This window comes from Rasamsonia byssochlamydoides (genome assembly GCF_041956645.1).
Source record: "Rasamsonia byssochlamydoides strain NRRL 3658 unplaced genomic scaffold VTN77scaffold_38, whole genome shotgun sequence".
NCBI classification, from domain to species: domain Eukaryota; kingdom Fungi; phylum Ascomycota; class Eurotiomycetes; order Eurotiales; family Trichocomaceae; genus Rasamsonia; species Rasamsonia byssochlamydoides.
The window spans coordinates 76895-92857 of NW_027192421.1; the positions used below are offsets into that span (position 1 = coordinate 76895).

The following is a 15963-nucleotide window of genomic DNA, read 5'->3' on the forward strand; positions in this document are numbered from 1 at the left end:
CCCTCCCCACCACTCTTTCAGTCACTCCCTCCCTTACTTACCTGGGGATAACTCCAGTTCTATATTCTACAAGACCACCATACGTCTTCTGTATTCTCGTGTAATTCTCTTCTGTTAGTTGTCTTGCCCGCTCGCGCGGGGGTCCACAGTCACCATGGTGGACCGGCAGTCAACCCTCCACAGTCTGAATGGACTGCTGGTCAAGCTCGATGATCCCGATCCTGACATCCGGTATATGTCGCTCAATGATCTCTTGGGCATCCTCAACAGCCCCAGCTCCGCCTTTCTCTCCCACGATGCCACCACCTCCGCGAGACTGGCCGATGGCCTGCTCAAAACTCTGGACGACCAGCATGGCGAGGTGCAGAACCAGGCCTTGAAATGGTGATTCATCCAGTGACTTGCTCTCTGTTTATTCTACCTAGTATACGAGGCTGACCACCGGAAAATTACAGTCTCGGTCCGCTCGTCGTGCGATTACCGGTAGAGAGCTTGGCCCCTCTCATCGAACGGCTCACCAACTTGACCACTTCACAATCCATCGATACCTCCGTCCCGAACACCGCCTTGCGAGTCATCGTCACCTCGCTCCCATGTCCTCAACCAGGAATCCCTCCAACCCCGGAAGTGTCCGCGGCATACGCGGCCATCTCTCGAGTCCTCATTCCGCGCCTCACAGGCCAGACTCCATCCCGCTCCAACCGGAGAGGCTCTGTCGTCAAGGGCATGTTAGAGAAGGATCCGTCCAAAGGTTTCAGCAGTGATGCCATCGATGTCGTCATTGAAGTGGTCAATTGCTTCGGCCCGCTGCTGAATGAGGTCGAGGTGGCCGCCCTGCAACAGTCGGTCATGGCGATCATCGAGAACGACACGGCCGGCACAGTAGCTACGAAGCGGGCCCTGGCAGCCATATCCGCTCTCGTCGTCCATTTTTCGGACGCCCAGCTCAGCGCGTTTGTGTCAGGGCTCATCGAGAGTTTTCGATCCCCGCATCTGACCGTCAACAAACGCCGTCACCTCATCGCTACGGTGGGCAGCCTTGCCAGGTCGGCTCCGACGAAATTTGGCGCCTATCTCAAGACCCTGGCCCCCTTCGTGCTATCGGCCGTCAGTGAGCAGGAATTGGAGGAGACGAACCAAGAGGATTCAGATGGAGAGCATGACCCTCAGGCGGACGAACTCCGGGAGACAGCATTGGTTACGTTGGAAGGTTTACTGGCCTCCTGCAGCCAAGAGATGCAGCCGTATCTGATGGACTCGATCCATGCGGCGCTGCGATATCTCAAGTATGACCCCAACGTGGCGATTGAAGAAGATGAAGAAATGGGAGGAATCCAAGACGAAGGGAGCGAAGACGGAGCCACTGAGGAACCCGATGAGGGCGATGACGAATTTGGCGACTTCGAGGAAGAAGGAGGCTACAGCGATATTGATGACATCAGCTGGAAAGTGCGCCGCTGCGCTGCCAAAATGCTGCACACAGTCGTCTCCACCTACGGCAGCGGTCGTGTGTTGGAAGATGGCACGTTGTATCAACAAGTGGCGCCGGCGTTGATCTCGCGCATCGGAAAGGAGCGAGAAGAGAGTGTGAAGCTCGAGGTGGTCGTGACCCTCACAGCCCTGGTCCGGAAGACCACTGAGGGCGCTACGATCGTCTCGACCAACGGCTTCACCGAGTCCGTGGGAGGCTTGTCTAAGATTTCTCGAAAGAGGAGGCGTCAAGACAGCTTTGCCAGCACCCTCGACTTCGAACCCAGCATGGGAACCTCGTCGGCCATCAGTTCGCCAGTGATTACCTCCCCCGCTCCGGAATCCGGTCCTCAAGCCGACCTGGCACGCTTGGTCCCGGCCCTGATACAAAGCTTGGTCAAGATGTGGAAGCGCGCTTCTGTGCCGCTGAAGCAAGCTGCAGTGTCGTTGCTGAAAAGTCTCGCCCTGGCTCGCTATGGCGGTCTGGCAGACTTCCTGCAGCAGATCGAGGACCCGATTGCCGACGCGCTGAAGACCTCATCTCTCGGCGGCACTGTCACGGCAGGAACCGCTGTCAGCGCCGGAACTTTGCAGATTGAAACGCTCAGCCTTATTGGCGCAATTGCTGAGACTCACACGTCGAATGCGCTTTTGCCATTCCTCATTGCCTTGATTCCCGGAGTTGTCGCCTCGGTTGACGATCGGAACTACAAGGTCGCCAGTGAGGCATTAGGAGCCATTGAGCACATTGTCAAGGCACTCACTCCACCTCGCGTCTCCGCAAACGAGCCGGATAATCTAGGACCGCAATTGGAGAAGCTCTACGAAGTGATCGTTGTCCGCATCACTGACACGAGCGCCGATCTCGAAGTCCGCCAACGCGCCATCCACGTTCTTGGTGTCCTGTTGGCGCGCACGTCTGGCGACGCCGGGGCCAAATTCATCTCGCCTGAGCGACGGTCGAAGGGCCTTAGCATCCTGGTGGACCGGCTCAAGAACGAGACCACCAGACTTGCTACTGCCCGCGCAATTGACGACATTGCCGTCCTTGCTAGCAGTGAACAAGACGTCACTCCGGCGTGGATCAGCGAGGTTACCACCGAGTTGGGTGCTCAGCTTCGCAAATCCGATCGTACCCTGCGTAGCTCCTGCTTAGAGGCGCTTCGAAGCTTGGCCATGAACCCTAATACTAGAGCCCACTATGACGAGAAAACGATACAGGATCTGGAGAATTTCTTGCTGCCGCTCATCACGCCTGAAGATTTCCATCTTCTCGCTCCCGCGTTGATCATTCTGGCCAAGGTGATCCCCGGTCACGCGCAGCGGCTGGTCAATGACGCTCTGATCTCCGCGCTCTGCACGATTGTGGTTGCTCCTTTAGTAGGAACGGCGCTCAAAGCCCTTTTGCTGCTCGTCAAGGTGATTGGCGAACAAGGCGCTGGAGCGGAGCTTATGAAACGTCTCCTGCGGGACGTGGGAATCAACGGAGACCCGTCAGTCGTGGGCAGGGCGATTGGGACGTTGTTGGTGCACGGCGGGCCGAACGTGGGGGTGAAGATGGAAGACTTCCTCTCGGAGCTGCGAACGGCGCAGGATAGTCAGCGCAAGTGCCTTGCTCTGGCCATTCTGGGCGAGGTCTGCCTTCGCATGGGTGCCGAATGCCCTCTGAAGCCGGATCTGTTCATCTCCAACTTCGAATCGAAATCCGACAAGGTCCGTCTTGCTGCAGCAATCGCTCTCGGCAATGCTGCGGCCAGCAACCTCAAGACCTATATGCCTGTCATACTGGAGGGCTTGGATAAATCCAGTTCCTCGAATTATCTGCTGCTTCATTCTATCAAAGAAATTCTTCAGCATCCCGATGTCGTACGAAAAGATATCGCTCCGTTCGCAGTCAAGCTTTGGCAGATCCTTCTCGCGGCGTCGGACGATGAAGACAACCGAGTCGTGGGAGCGGAATGCATTGGGAGACTGGCCTTGATCGATCCCGCATCGTATGTGCCGCATCTTCAGGAGTATCTCTCCAACGAAAACCCCACGGTCCGTGGAACGGTCATCTCTGCCTTCCGCTACACGCTGTCCGACTCGAGCAGTGCCTACAATGACGTGTTGCGACCTTTGATCATTCCCATGCTGGTGAACATGCTGAGCGATCGGGACCTGGGGAACCACCGTCTGGCATTGACCACGTTGAATTCCGCGATCCATAACAAGATGGACATCATTCAGCCGCATCTGAGCGAGCTGCTGCCGGCCGTCATTGGCGATACCCATGTTAAACCTGAACTCATTCGTGAGGTTCAAATGGGGCCGTTCAAGCACAAAGTCGACGATGGCCTGGAGCTTCGCAAGGTGAGCCTTCCTTTTGGATTGATAATTTGTTTTTCGTCCACTGACAAAATTATTAGAGCGCGTATGAAACCCTGTATGCGTCGTTGGATTCGGCATTCACGCGGATCAACGTTTCCGAGTTCTTTGACCGGATCTTGGCCGGTATTGAGGACGAGCAGGATATCCGGACGCTATGTAACCTGATGACGGCTAAATTAATCGTGCTTGCTCCCGAAGAGACCCAGCGACAACTCGATGCGTTGTCCGAGAAGTACCGGGTTGTTCTGTCCTTCAAGCCCAAGGAAAACGCCGTCAAGCAGGAGCTTGAAAAGGCCCAGGAGGCGTCCTTGGGAATCTTGAAGATCAGCCGGGAACTCGAGAAGGCATTTCCTGGGGCCGAGTCGAGTGGCGAGCATCTCAAGTGGAAGTCGTACATTGACTGGATCCGCAAGACCTTTGGACCGCAGCTGCGGAATCTCGATGCGGAGGCGTAGGTTGCTCGACACTTTTAATTTAAGCAGGGGGGAAAGGGCAGGAAGGAAGCAGGTGACATTCTTCGAATGAATGACCCGTGACGATATCGGATGTGATGATTGACGATGGTTCTTCTTTTCTTTTTGCTCCTATCATAAAAGGCGAACAGCCCCACAGATTAGGTAGAGGAAAATCAAGAAAACAATACGTCACCGCAGTCATCCTCTCTCTTGCGCCATTTGGCTTATTACAATGGAAGTAGATCGAGAGCGTAGGCAGTAGAAGGGCCTTTTCTTTCTCTGTTTATTATTGCTACGACGGTGGATTCAGATCCGGGGCGGGTGTTTTGTTGTGTTTACAATCAAACTATATTGCATGTTCTGAAATAATCCAACAAAATCAATCAATATTGATTGCCAATAATGTATGAAAGACAAAAACCAAACAAGAAAAAAAGTCATCATTCCACAGACCATACGGACTACTTAATCCGTCAAGCTGCAATTGGGCTTGATGGGCTAATGCGCTACTGCGTGTTTCTGAATCTGCTATCATTCTAGCGTCCCCGTGCACTGGCGCTACTGACAGTGTCCCACTCCATTCTCTGCGCACCTTCAGGTAGTTATCTCTTGAACATGACATAGCATTTATACAGAAGCCAGGTGTGTGCAGTCTTCAAGCTTCCTCCCCCTTATCGACTGACTTGTCAAGCTGTTTGAAGCTGATCGGTCCGGTGTAGGTGCGATTGGGCGTCTGGACTGATAAGTGAGCTGAACGGACGCCTCCACCCGGTGACGCAGTTGGTTGACAACCACCCAACACCGCCCCCAATGTCTCTGTTCGGCACATCACCTGAAGAGGCCTCTGAGGCCAACTCGAACCGCTTGTCAAAATCCTCGCTCTTCGCTGACGAGTCTATTTCCGGCGCGAGATCAGCAGGCTCGGCTCTGTTTGCAGATGACGCTGCTGGCGGCGACTCTCCGTGGGACATGCCAGCTCCCAAAAGGGCAGCGCGGCACGAACTCGTCAAGACCCTCCTCCCCGCTAGTGATGTGCCTGAGAGCTATATAGATGCATACGATTTGGTCTTGGATTCGGGTGATCGAGCTGGAGCGGGTGTCGGGTTGACCGCTGTTCGGGAGATACTCTCCAGCAGCGGCTTGGATTCAAGAGATCAGGCGAAGATCCTGAACCTCGTTGTTCCTGGCGACCAGGAGGATGTGAATGGCATCGGGCGCAATGAGTTTAATGTGTTACTAGCGCTGGTGGGCTTGGCTCAGGAAGGTGAAGATGTGACATTTGATGCCGTTGACGAGCGACGGAAAAGTATGTTCGTCCTATCCTGGTTGAAATGCTTCTGCTGACACTGCACAGAGCTTCCAGAGTTTAGGATTCCTTACTTGGACCAGTTGAGGAACCAAGATAAACGCCCTAGCACCTCCCAGGAACACTCCGCCAAGTCCCAGCATGAAAATCCTTCTACAGAGTCTCCAGCCCTGCGACAGAATTCCTTCGGGACTTCTGAAGCTGATCCATGGGGTAGTCCTGACTTGCACCGCGGACATAGCCATGCCCCGGCTGGTGCGAACGAGCCTGTACTGAACGGCTACGGAAGCATTCGATCAGCTACCAACGGTTGGGCTAATGTGGCCACGGGATATAACAATCAGTCAGAGACCCAGAATGGGATTCGCTCCAATGGGCCGTCCGATGCAGCGCCTTCTGGTAGCTCCGCGTCGGGGTGGGACGGGTACAATGGTAGCGCGGGCGCGAGTTTTGGGAATGCCGGTCAATCAGGTTTGGGGGGATTTGGACAACCTGGAGATGGACAGGGAGGCTCTAATTCTCAAAGGCGGTCTCTCGGTGGTGGCCGAGTGACAGGATCCGGAGTGGAGGAAGTCATTACGATCACATTACTTCCGGAGAAGGAGGGTATGTTCATGTTCCAGCACCGCAACTACGAGGTGAAGTCTGCACGTCGAGGCAGCTCCGTCGTCCGAAGATACAGCGATTTCGTGTGGCTGCTGGATTGTCTTCAGAGGCGATACCCGTTTCGCCAGCTTCCGCTTCTTCCTCCAAAGAGAGTTGCAGGTACGTCGAAGGCTGCACTGAAAGATGGCCTAAAATTCTGCTCACCTCTTTTCTCTAAGTCAATGGCACTCACCTTTCAGCCGATTCAAACTCTTTTCTTGAAAAACGCCGTCGAGGACTCGTGCGCTTTACGAACGCCCTGGTCCGTCACCCCGTGCTCAGTCAAGAGCAGCTTGTAGTCATGTTCCTTACTGTCCCAACCGTAAGTTCTGAGCAAGTCATCCAAAGAGTTGACACAAGGCACTGACTGACTATTACAGGAGCTCTCCGTATGGCGTAAGCAGGCCACGATATCCGTCCAAGAAGAGTTCACAGGCAGAGTCCTCCCTCCGGATCTCGAAGACTCCTTACCTCCAAACCTCAACGAACTTTTTGAGACTGTCCGCGCGGGCGTTAAGCGCTCAGCTGACATCTACATCAACCTCTGCACGTTGCTCGAGCGCCTGGCAAAGCGTAACGAGGGGCTCGCTGCTGACCATTTACGGTTTTCTTTGGCTTTGAAGTCTTTGACTGAAGCCACGAAGGCTACGTATGCAGTCGATACGAATGACATTCCTTTACTTAACGAAGGCATCAACGCGACTGCACGACATCTTGCTACCAGCCAAACCCTTCTCGAGGATGAGGCTAAGGCATGGTACGATGGAGTGTTGGAGGATCTGAAGCGCCAGAGGGACTGTCTTGTCAGCATGCGCGAGTTATTTGACAGGAAAGATCGATACGCCAAGGACAACATTCCCCAGTTGGAACGGCGTATTGAACAGAACAAGAGGAAGCTCCAGGATTTGAGAGCTCGACCTCAAGGTACGGTGAAGCCGGGAGAGATTGAGAAGCTTGAGGAGGCTATTTTCAAGGTAGGATCCGATCCTCTCGCCTGTACTGACCGTAGAAAACGATCAGTCGATTCGCTGACGTATCACTTCTTCTACAGGATAAAGAATCCATCGTGCAGCAGCATGCACGGGGCGTGTTCATCAAGGAGTGCATCCGGGACGAAATCAATTATTTCCAACAGAGCCAGTACCATATCAGCCGGTTGCATCAAGACTGGAGTCAGGAGAGGGTCAAGTATGCGGAGCTGCAGGCGGACAATTGGAGAGCACTGAGTGAGGAGATAGACGGGATGCCGACTGGTGATTAATCCGACGATTGGGGTGCGATCTCGACCGGAGAACGGTCTGGATCGAAGACATATCGCTACTTTGCTATGCCATGGTTTGCTCTCGAGTGGATTGCTATGAATGTTTGATTGATCTATCTGTTTGCTTAAGATGCCAGTTGGGTGCAGTCCTGTCACACGACCGCCACGTTACTTTTTTTGTGGCGTCCTTTTGTTACGGCTTGACGTGTTTCTTTGCTTTCCTTCTTCTTTTTTTTTCTTGCTACGGGTTGTTACTGCTATGCTACATGAAGATTTGTCCTTGTCATTCGCTGTCCAACGCAACGCAATGAAAGCTCATGACTCGATCGATACCTCGTGCATGTTGTTGTTATTTACCTAGCCAATCAATACCAGAGACGAAGCCGGCTGGTCTGTCGTTTAATTAGTTTTGACGAACGAATCTCTGCTTACGTTTCCTCTTTCTTTTCTTTTCTTTTCTTTTCTTTTCTTTCTTTGCTATTTTCTTTTCCAGGGGATTTTGCGCAGATCCCCACTGTCATGCATCCTCTTGCCATAATAATAGTATTATAATAGTGTTATCTTAATTGCAGCTGTCTAGGCTGTATTCTAGGGATTTGAAGGTCTGATCACAATCTTCGTACGGAGTATTATTATTTTATTTATTTAGCATCTGGACCGAGTCCATCTGCAAGCTAAACTATTCTTTTGTTTTCAAGTGTAAAAGTCCAATCAACATGCCGAATCAGATCATCAGCAATCAATCGGTGAGACCTGACCTGACCAGACCAGGCTGACAAGGCTGACTGGGCACTAATTAACTAGCTAGCAGCCTCACACTAACTAGGTAGGTCCGCACCTAACGAAAAGAGTGTTCTAGGCCCGGTAGAGCTTTCTTCCCTGATTCAATGTACTCTATCAGGTGATTATTATTTACTATTTCCTAGGTTCGACAGTGTTGAACACTTGAATAGGGATTGATGCCGAGTACCGAGTGGCCGGGGAGTTAAGCTTGTCCCAACTTCCAGTTGCTCGGAGCTCGAGAGTGACCTAGTGGTAGGCTAGTCCTGTCCTCCATACTAGCGCGTCAAGTCAAGCTTCAAGTTCCAAGTATCCGCCACTCAATCAGTGATAGTTCATAGTTAATTCAAATAATTAATTGATCACAGTACAAGCAAGGATCAGCGACCTAGAATTTCTACCGTCTGAATTGGAGAAGATGTAGATGCACTTCACTGTGTACATATACAGTGTACTCCGTACTCCGTACAGAAAAGAAAAAGAAAAGAAAACGATAAAAGAAGAAAAGCAACGCTAAATAAATACGGAGTACGGTCGGTAAAGGCGGGAATTGCGGAATGCGGGGGAAAATAACAACGGTCCGGGTCCCTGACTAACTAAAGTAGAGGATCCTCAGTGATCAGTTAGTTTTACCGGGACTTGGCAACTCAGCAAGCTCGCGTTGACCGCTTAAGTAGAAGTTAGCGGTAGCACTGGTTGAGAAGAGAATCAGAATCAGAATAATCAGTCAGGATCCTTGCTCGAGTTTTTTTTTTGTATCCTGGCTGTATCGGAGTACATATAGCCTGTGGGGTTATTTTGCCGCTTTAGCCGCGATTAGCATGGTTTTTTTTCCCTTTGTTTTCTTCTGTATGTAGACTTTGCGCATTGATCCTTGTTATTCACCTATCATGTGTTTCATGTGTAGTGGGAGTTAGTTATTGATATGTCAACTCTATGAGTCTACTCTGTATACTGTGCTTCTATGTGGAATCTATATCCACCTGCAGACAGCAGATACGACCTACTGATAGGTTAGGTAGGTACCTAGTCCACTGAAATATACGGAGTACTCTGTATTCCGTACAGAGATGGATATCCACAACCCATTGCTTGGTCAGTACGGAGTCCGGAGGAAATTGTTCCATTTCTCTTTTCTTTTTTTCCGGTTCCGTGTCTGTGCAGGTCTCGTGATCTGTATGCATCCATGTCGCGTGCAGCATACATACACTCTACATACGTGGGAGGAGAAATGCCCAGTCCCAGACGCAAAACAAGCATGGCAGCCATGCTATGCCAAGGGCATGTGGTTGTGTATGTGTAACTTAGATTACTTCTTGGCTGCAGCATACAATACAATTATACGTCCGAGGCAAGGTGTGATTTCATCTAGGACATTCTCCTTCAAGTCTACAGGCCTAAATCTTTATCATTGCATGCTATTAAATGGTCTGACTGTATGGACTATTATGGACGGTATTAGGAGGTCGCAAGTACTCTGTAGAGTGATGTGTGGCTGGACTACAGACAAAGCGGTTAGTGCATCGGCAGTGGAGCTCCTTCCGTACAAGTCGGTGACTCGGCGGGAAGGTACCTGCCTGGTAGTAAGGTTTGCTCTCCGACTTTGACTTCAGCCTTGTGACCTTGGCGTGGAGGCCCAAAGCGATTGAATTATTACGAAGCAATCCTATTGCCTGGATGTCCTCTTCTAACCTTGTTCTAAAGCAACGGCTTTTTTTCTCCGCTCTTGGCGCTCGTCATGAGCATTCTGGAAGAAGACTTACGGTAATCGGAATACCGAACGAATCCCCCGGCTGACCGCTTGCAGACTACCATACGCAACGTGCACGCTTGATCTGCAGCGCTGGATACTCCTTTAACTCCATGCGGAAGTATCAATGCTTCCAGCCGGGACCTGTCCGAGGTGGACTTGATCCGTACTTGCTCGCAGAATTTGCTTTTCCTACGATTTCTTGGCTATCTTGCCACGCCAATCCTGCAATTGCTATCTGAGTAATAAACTCGACGAACCCCGGTCCAGTCCGAAGTCATGACGACCACTGATCGGTTTGATTCGGGCCTTCCTTCTCCCATGCCCGCCTTCGCCAAGACCGCTGCTTCCATGAACCATCTGCAGTCGTTCGTCATGGTCTCCAGCGTGTCCCAGCGGAGATTATTTCTTTTCCGATCTAGTATCCTCCTCCAGCCAAACTCCGAACTGTTGAACGCGACGATCCCTGTGGATTCCTGCCGCCGTTCCCACATGTCTTTCCCCGCCGTTTGATCCGTCTGAGGATCTGGCCCGGTGGCTAGTGCTGTGATTACGGCGATCAGACAGTCTCAACAAAACGGAGTACGCGACTGCCCTCTGCTCCTTCCGTCAAATCAGGGTTAGTCGATATATATATCCCCGACCCCCTCGTCCCTGCCATTCTTATCATTTCCCTTTGAAGTTTATCTGACCGTCATCCGCTCGCATAGATTGGCGGATCCCCCCATCGGGTCATCGACTCGCCCGGCCAGCGCTGATCCCCCTCTCCCCTCCTCCGCCATCCTCATCTTTCGGGATCGGTTGATTTTGCTTCCCTTCGCCCATTTCAGCCCGAGGGAAGAATCCTCGTTCCCAGCTTCTCTACACTTTTGTGTGTTAGCATTGATAAACATAGATATGCAGGAGAGCGTTGCTGGAGTTGGGAGGCAGAGCTGGAACCTGATCCTTTGCACGATCAAACCCGATAAAATAGTGTTCAAGTGAGGGATCGGCACAACACAACGAAGAAAGGTTCTTCCCCTTGGCGCAAACAGAATAATCTGTCTGGCAAGCATCATGGTCTGGAACCAGCTCGCCATTGACAAGCCCCATGTGGCGTACATGATCCTCGGGGGTTTCACCTCCCTCTTCATGCTGTGTTCTCTCTTCGTCAAGGAGAAGCTCTATATCGGCGAGGCCACAGTTGCAACCCTCTGCGGCATCATCTTTGGCCCCTACGCCGCCAAGCTTTTCGATCCAGCGTCATGGGGCAACGTCGACAAGATCACGCTCGAATGCTCCCGCATTGTTCTGGTGGTCCAATGTTTCGCCGTCGGAGTCGAGTTGCCCAAGTCGTACATGGAGAGACACTGGAAGTCCGTGACCCTGCTCCTCGTCCCCGTCATGACCTGGGGTTGGTTAGCGACCAGTCTCTTCATCTGGTGGATGGTCCCGCCGCTTAGTTGGCTCGAGAGTCTGATATGTGCAGCATGTGTGACGGCCACCGATCCTGTGCTGGCCTCCTCGGTCGTCGGCAAAGGTAAATTCGCCAAACGAGTTCCCAAGCACTTGAGGGATCTTCTGTCAGCCGAATCCGGCTGCAACGATGGCATGGCTTTCCCCTTCATCTACCTATCCCTGTATATCCTGCGCTACCGCCCAAGCGCCGGTCAGGTTGCTTTCCACTGGTTCTGTAACACGATTCTCTATGAATGCATCCTTGGTGCTTTCTACGGCTTTACCCTGGGCTACATAGCGCGACACGCGATCAAGTTCGCCGAGAGGAAAAACTTGATTGATAGAGAAAGCTTCCTGGTGTTTTACTTCGTGCTGGCCCTCTTCTGTGCTGGGTCAGGCAGTCTCCTGGGGATGGATGATCTCCTCATCGGGTTCTCCGCCGGCGTGGGTTTCAGTAATGATGGATGGTTCACCGCCAAAACCGAAGAGTCGCACGTGTCCAACGTTATTGATCTGCTGCTCAACTTGGCCTACTTTGTCTATTTCGGCTCTATCATACCCTGGAGTTCGTACCATGCTCCGGAGATCGGCCTCTACCCGTGGAGGCTTGTCGTCATGTCCATTCTCGTCATCTTTTTCCGCCGCATACCGATCATGATGATCTTAAAGCCCCTCATACCGGATATCAAAACGTGGCGCGAGGCGCTCTTTGCTGGGCACTTTGGTCCTATTGGCGTCGGTGCGATTTTCGCTGCGATCCTGACCAGAGCTGAGTTGGAAAACTTTTCCACAGAGCCTGTCGCTCAGTCGAATCTTCCTCATCCAGGCCAAAGCAACTACTATATCGTGCAACTGATATGGCCTGTCACGACCTTTATGGTTATCTCCTCCATCGTCGTTCACGGCTCTTCCGTTGCCGTCTTCACTCTTGGAAAACGCATCAACACGCTGACCCTTACCCTGTCATACACTACTGCCAACGAGGAGGGACCGTCTTGGATGAACCGCCTGCCCCGTATCCAGTCCCTGTCAAAGACTTCCCTGTCGCTCCGGAAAGCGGATTCCTCGATGTCTTCAAGCGAACAGCTTCCCGAGTATCCTCCCGGTACACTGCCACCCATTGGTATCCCGGGCAACTTCCTCCGCCGCGTAAGAGAAGAAGATGAGGAATCTAGGAAGCGAACGCCGAGCTTGCGGCCGAAACGACGTCGCAAGCGGGCTGCTGCAGGCGCCGGCGGCCCCATCAGCCAGTCAGCCATCGCCCCTCAAAGACGTCCGGAAACTATTTCGCTTCCCGAAAAAGGAGAGGATGTCGAAGACTACAGTTCGGAAGCAGAAAAGGAGCGCGAAGAAAGAGACAGAATCGAGCGAGACACTTCGCCCCCGGGCAGAGAACGTGAGAAATTTGGAAGGGAGCCTGAGCTTGAAGTCTACCAAGAAGGTGACAAGGTTGTCATTGAAGATGAGGAGGGAAATGTCCTGAAGACGGAAGATATCAGTCATGAGTCGCCAGAGGAGCAACGGCGACACGTTCTGGAGCAACATGAGAGGTTACAGGAAGACACGTCGGGCGAGTTTGCGAAGTCCAAGAGCCAACCTCACGGGAAGACAGAAGGTGAAAAAGTACAAGAGGCTGTTGGAAAAAAGACCGGCCACCCCTATCGGACGATTAAACAGCGCCTTCGAGAATGGACTGGCTTTGGCAAAGAGAAACAGCCAGAGGCGGGTCCATCGGAAACCAAGCCCAGGAAACGCCCTCGTCACTCGGCCCGCGCGTACCGGTTTGGCAACACCATCATTGTCGAGGACGAAGATGGCGAAGTCATTAAGAAATATACCATCCCCACTGATGAGAAGACTCGGAAGGACACAGAAGTAACTCCAGCGGAAGCCGCAGAGTCTCAGGTACGGCGAGGCCGGTCACGCATGGGGGAACCGTCGAGGAGTGGCCAGAAGAAGAAGAAGTCGGAGGAGGAAGAAGAGGACGACGGTCTGCGGTTCATTCTGGCGCACGATCCTACTGTCGAGGAGAGAGGTATTGGTCATCGGGGAAGGAGAATGGGCAAGCAGGACTTCATCAAGGAAATCCAAAAGCTGGACCCCAAGGCTCGCCGCAAGCTCGTTGAGGAAACGGACGCGCCAGACGAGGTTAAAGAGGTTGCTCGTCAGCAGGCACGATCACAAGAAAAGCAGGAGCAGGCGGAGGATTCCGAGGGAGAAAATCTTACGTCGGACGAAGGGTTCATCACTGAGGAGTCCGATCGTGACGTTCTCACGCGGGAAGGAGACTCGGAGGACGATGGCACTGAGCGGATTCCACCTGCTCAACGAGGTCGTCCACGTCACGCTGGCCGAGCCGATGTCTTGGATTCCGGCGAGACCCCTGCGGAACGTAAGCGACGTCTCGCCGCGCTGGGAGAGATTGAGGATCCGAGTGACGAGGAAACCGATGAGGAGGCAGAAAGGGCAGGCCTTCCTCGACGACCCAAACGAGCATTGGTACGGGAGCCTGACAGTGAAGATGACGGCGAGCCGCGGGCTGTCAAGGGCAAAATCCAGTTTGCGGACGGCACGCGACCTGCAAGACGTAAGGGGGGTGCGGGCGAAGTCGTTACCTCGGGGGCGGGAGCGGGAGCCGACGACAGCAACAGCCCCGGAAGTGGATCCGCAAGGCACCACGGATATGGATATGGACATGGAACCCGACAGAGGGTTTCGTGGGGAGGAGAAAGAGGAAGGGAGTAGGTCAGTTTCATTGATGTTTGGATGAGAGAGACATGGGTGCAATGACAATCATTGTCCCTGGAACTTGAACTGGAACTGAAATGACGAACGATGAACGATGAATGATGAATGAATTACGAGAAATTGTATTCATTGTATTTATTCATTTCGCTTGCCTCTGCTATGATTATGATTATTCCTGTTTTTTTTTATCTTACGGGTTTGGCTTAGCTTGCTTGCTTAGCTTTTAGCTTATGTGTGTGATGATTGAGATACCTCGCTGCGCTGGTTCTTCTACCTCACAGCGATTGTGTTGGTGTGTGTGTGTGTGTGTGTGTGTGTTTTTATGTCTTGTTGTTTTTGCTTCCTTGCTACTACCTACCTACCTAGCTATCAGATGTGTATACAGATAGGATAGTAAATACCAATACCAAGGTACTGTACTTAGTTGCCGTGTCCTTTTTTTTTTCCCTTTCTCTTTTTTGTTCGTTCTACGATGTGTATGATGAGACACGACTGACTGATTGATTGATTGATGCCTAAAAGCTTCATAAGGGGGGGATCCGTCGACGAAGGACTATAAAACGAAACGATTGAATTTTACAACTTTTGATTTTGATTAGAACTGGATCTCCTGGTAAGTACTAGTATTTTTTGTATTTCCATGAAGGAACCGTAACGATGGTGATTAAGGGGAAAAGAAAAAAAACTTTTGATGATCAAGAAGATGAGAAAACAGCACTGATTTTGTTAAGCCTACCCAGAAAAAAAATAATAGTAGCCTGATGATCAGTTTTTTTTTTTCCCATCTCTCTTCTTCACTTCACTTTTGACTGTATTTATTTGCTTGGTTGAAGTTCATGGGTGGGAGAGATCGCTAAGTTTTAACTAACGACCACCTACTCCGTACTAGCCTCAGGAAGACTAGCTAGGACTGCTAAGCGTTGAGATGAGATGTATGATATGAGGCAAGTACATAAATCCGACGTACTTACCTGATTGATTGATTGATTGATTGATTGATTGATTGATTGATTGATTGATAGGTACTTAATCTGAAAAAAAGAAAAAAGGAAATTATGGGCCATCCGGGAAGGGAATCTGAATTCAGTCAATATTCAATTCCAATTCAATTCCTACACGCAGGCCTGGCCATATATGTAGCAGTACGTACGTACGTATGTATGTTAAGCAATATATGTCAACTCAAATTCCCAAGAAAAAAAAAACAAAAGCCTGCTGAGTGACAGAAGAGATGCAAGAGAAAAAGAAACAGAAAGCACCTGTTATTCATTACCAGGGAAGAAATAAAGAAAAAAAGAAACAAATAGAAAGAGGAAGAACATGCTAGAGGGGCATCGGTATCGATCACTGAAAGAAAATTAAAAAAAGAGAAAAATATAAAAAAGAGGAGATAGATGGAATGCTGGCGAAAATCGAAATCGACATGCTCATATGAAGACGAGACCGGCTAAAGCAAGTAAAACATAGACAAAAGATATCAAAATTGAATTTCGAATAAACGCCACACTAGTAGTAAGAAACAAAGAAAACAAGAAGAGAAAAACAAAATGGACTGAAAAAAAAAAGAGAAAGCTTGGCCCCATTTTTGAAAGTCGCCTTTTGAAGTCGCCTTTTTAAAAATTCCCGCGTGCCCATGCTGCAAGACAAGACAAGAGAGAAATCAAAATCACCCATTCATGATAATGAAATGAAAAGTATCGTGACCCCACAACTTAACGTTAAAAGATAGGTGACAGGGAGA

The 15963-nt window shown here is 51.0% G+C and overlaps 2 protein-coding genes across 2 annotated transcripts; both read left to right on the forward strand.

The window, feature by feature from the left end:
• Positions 1 to 154: 154 nt before the first annotated feature.
• On the forward strand, positions 155 to 7507 carry VTN77DRAFT_5201 (uncharacterized protein; the record flags this gene model as incomplete). Its single annotated transcript, XM_069421345.1, has 8 exons — positions 155 to 384; positions 456 to 3822; positions 3879 to 4291; positions 5015 to 5601; positions 5650 to 6366; positions 6426 to 6568; positions 6627 to 7220; positions 7298 to 7507. 8 exons carry the CDS (start codon positions 155 to 157, stop codon positions 7505 to 7507), a joined length of 6261 nt encoding a protein of 2086 aa, XP_069277016.1.
• A 3586-nt stretch (positions 7508 to 11093) lies between these two features.
• On the forward strand, positions 11094 to 14219 carry VTN77DRAFT_5202 (uncharacterized protein; the record flags this gene model as incomplete). The annotated part of the gene is made up of 1 exon (XM_069421346.1): positions 11094 to 14219. The coding sequence occupies one exon, from the start codon at positions 11094 to 11096 to the stop codon at positions 14217 to 14219; it is 3126 nt and encodes a 1041-aa protein (XP_069277017.1).
• Positions 14220 to 15963: the final 1744 nt, after the last annotated feature.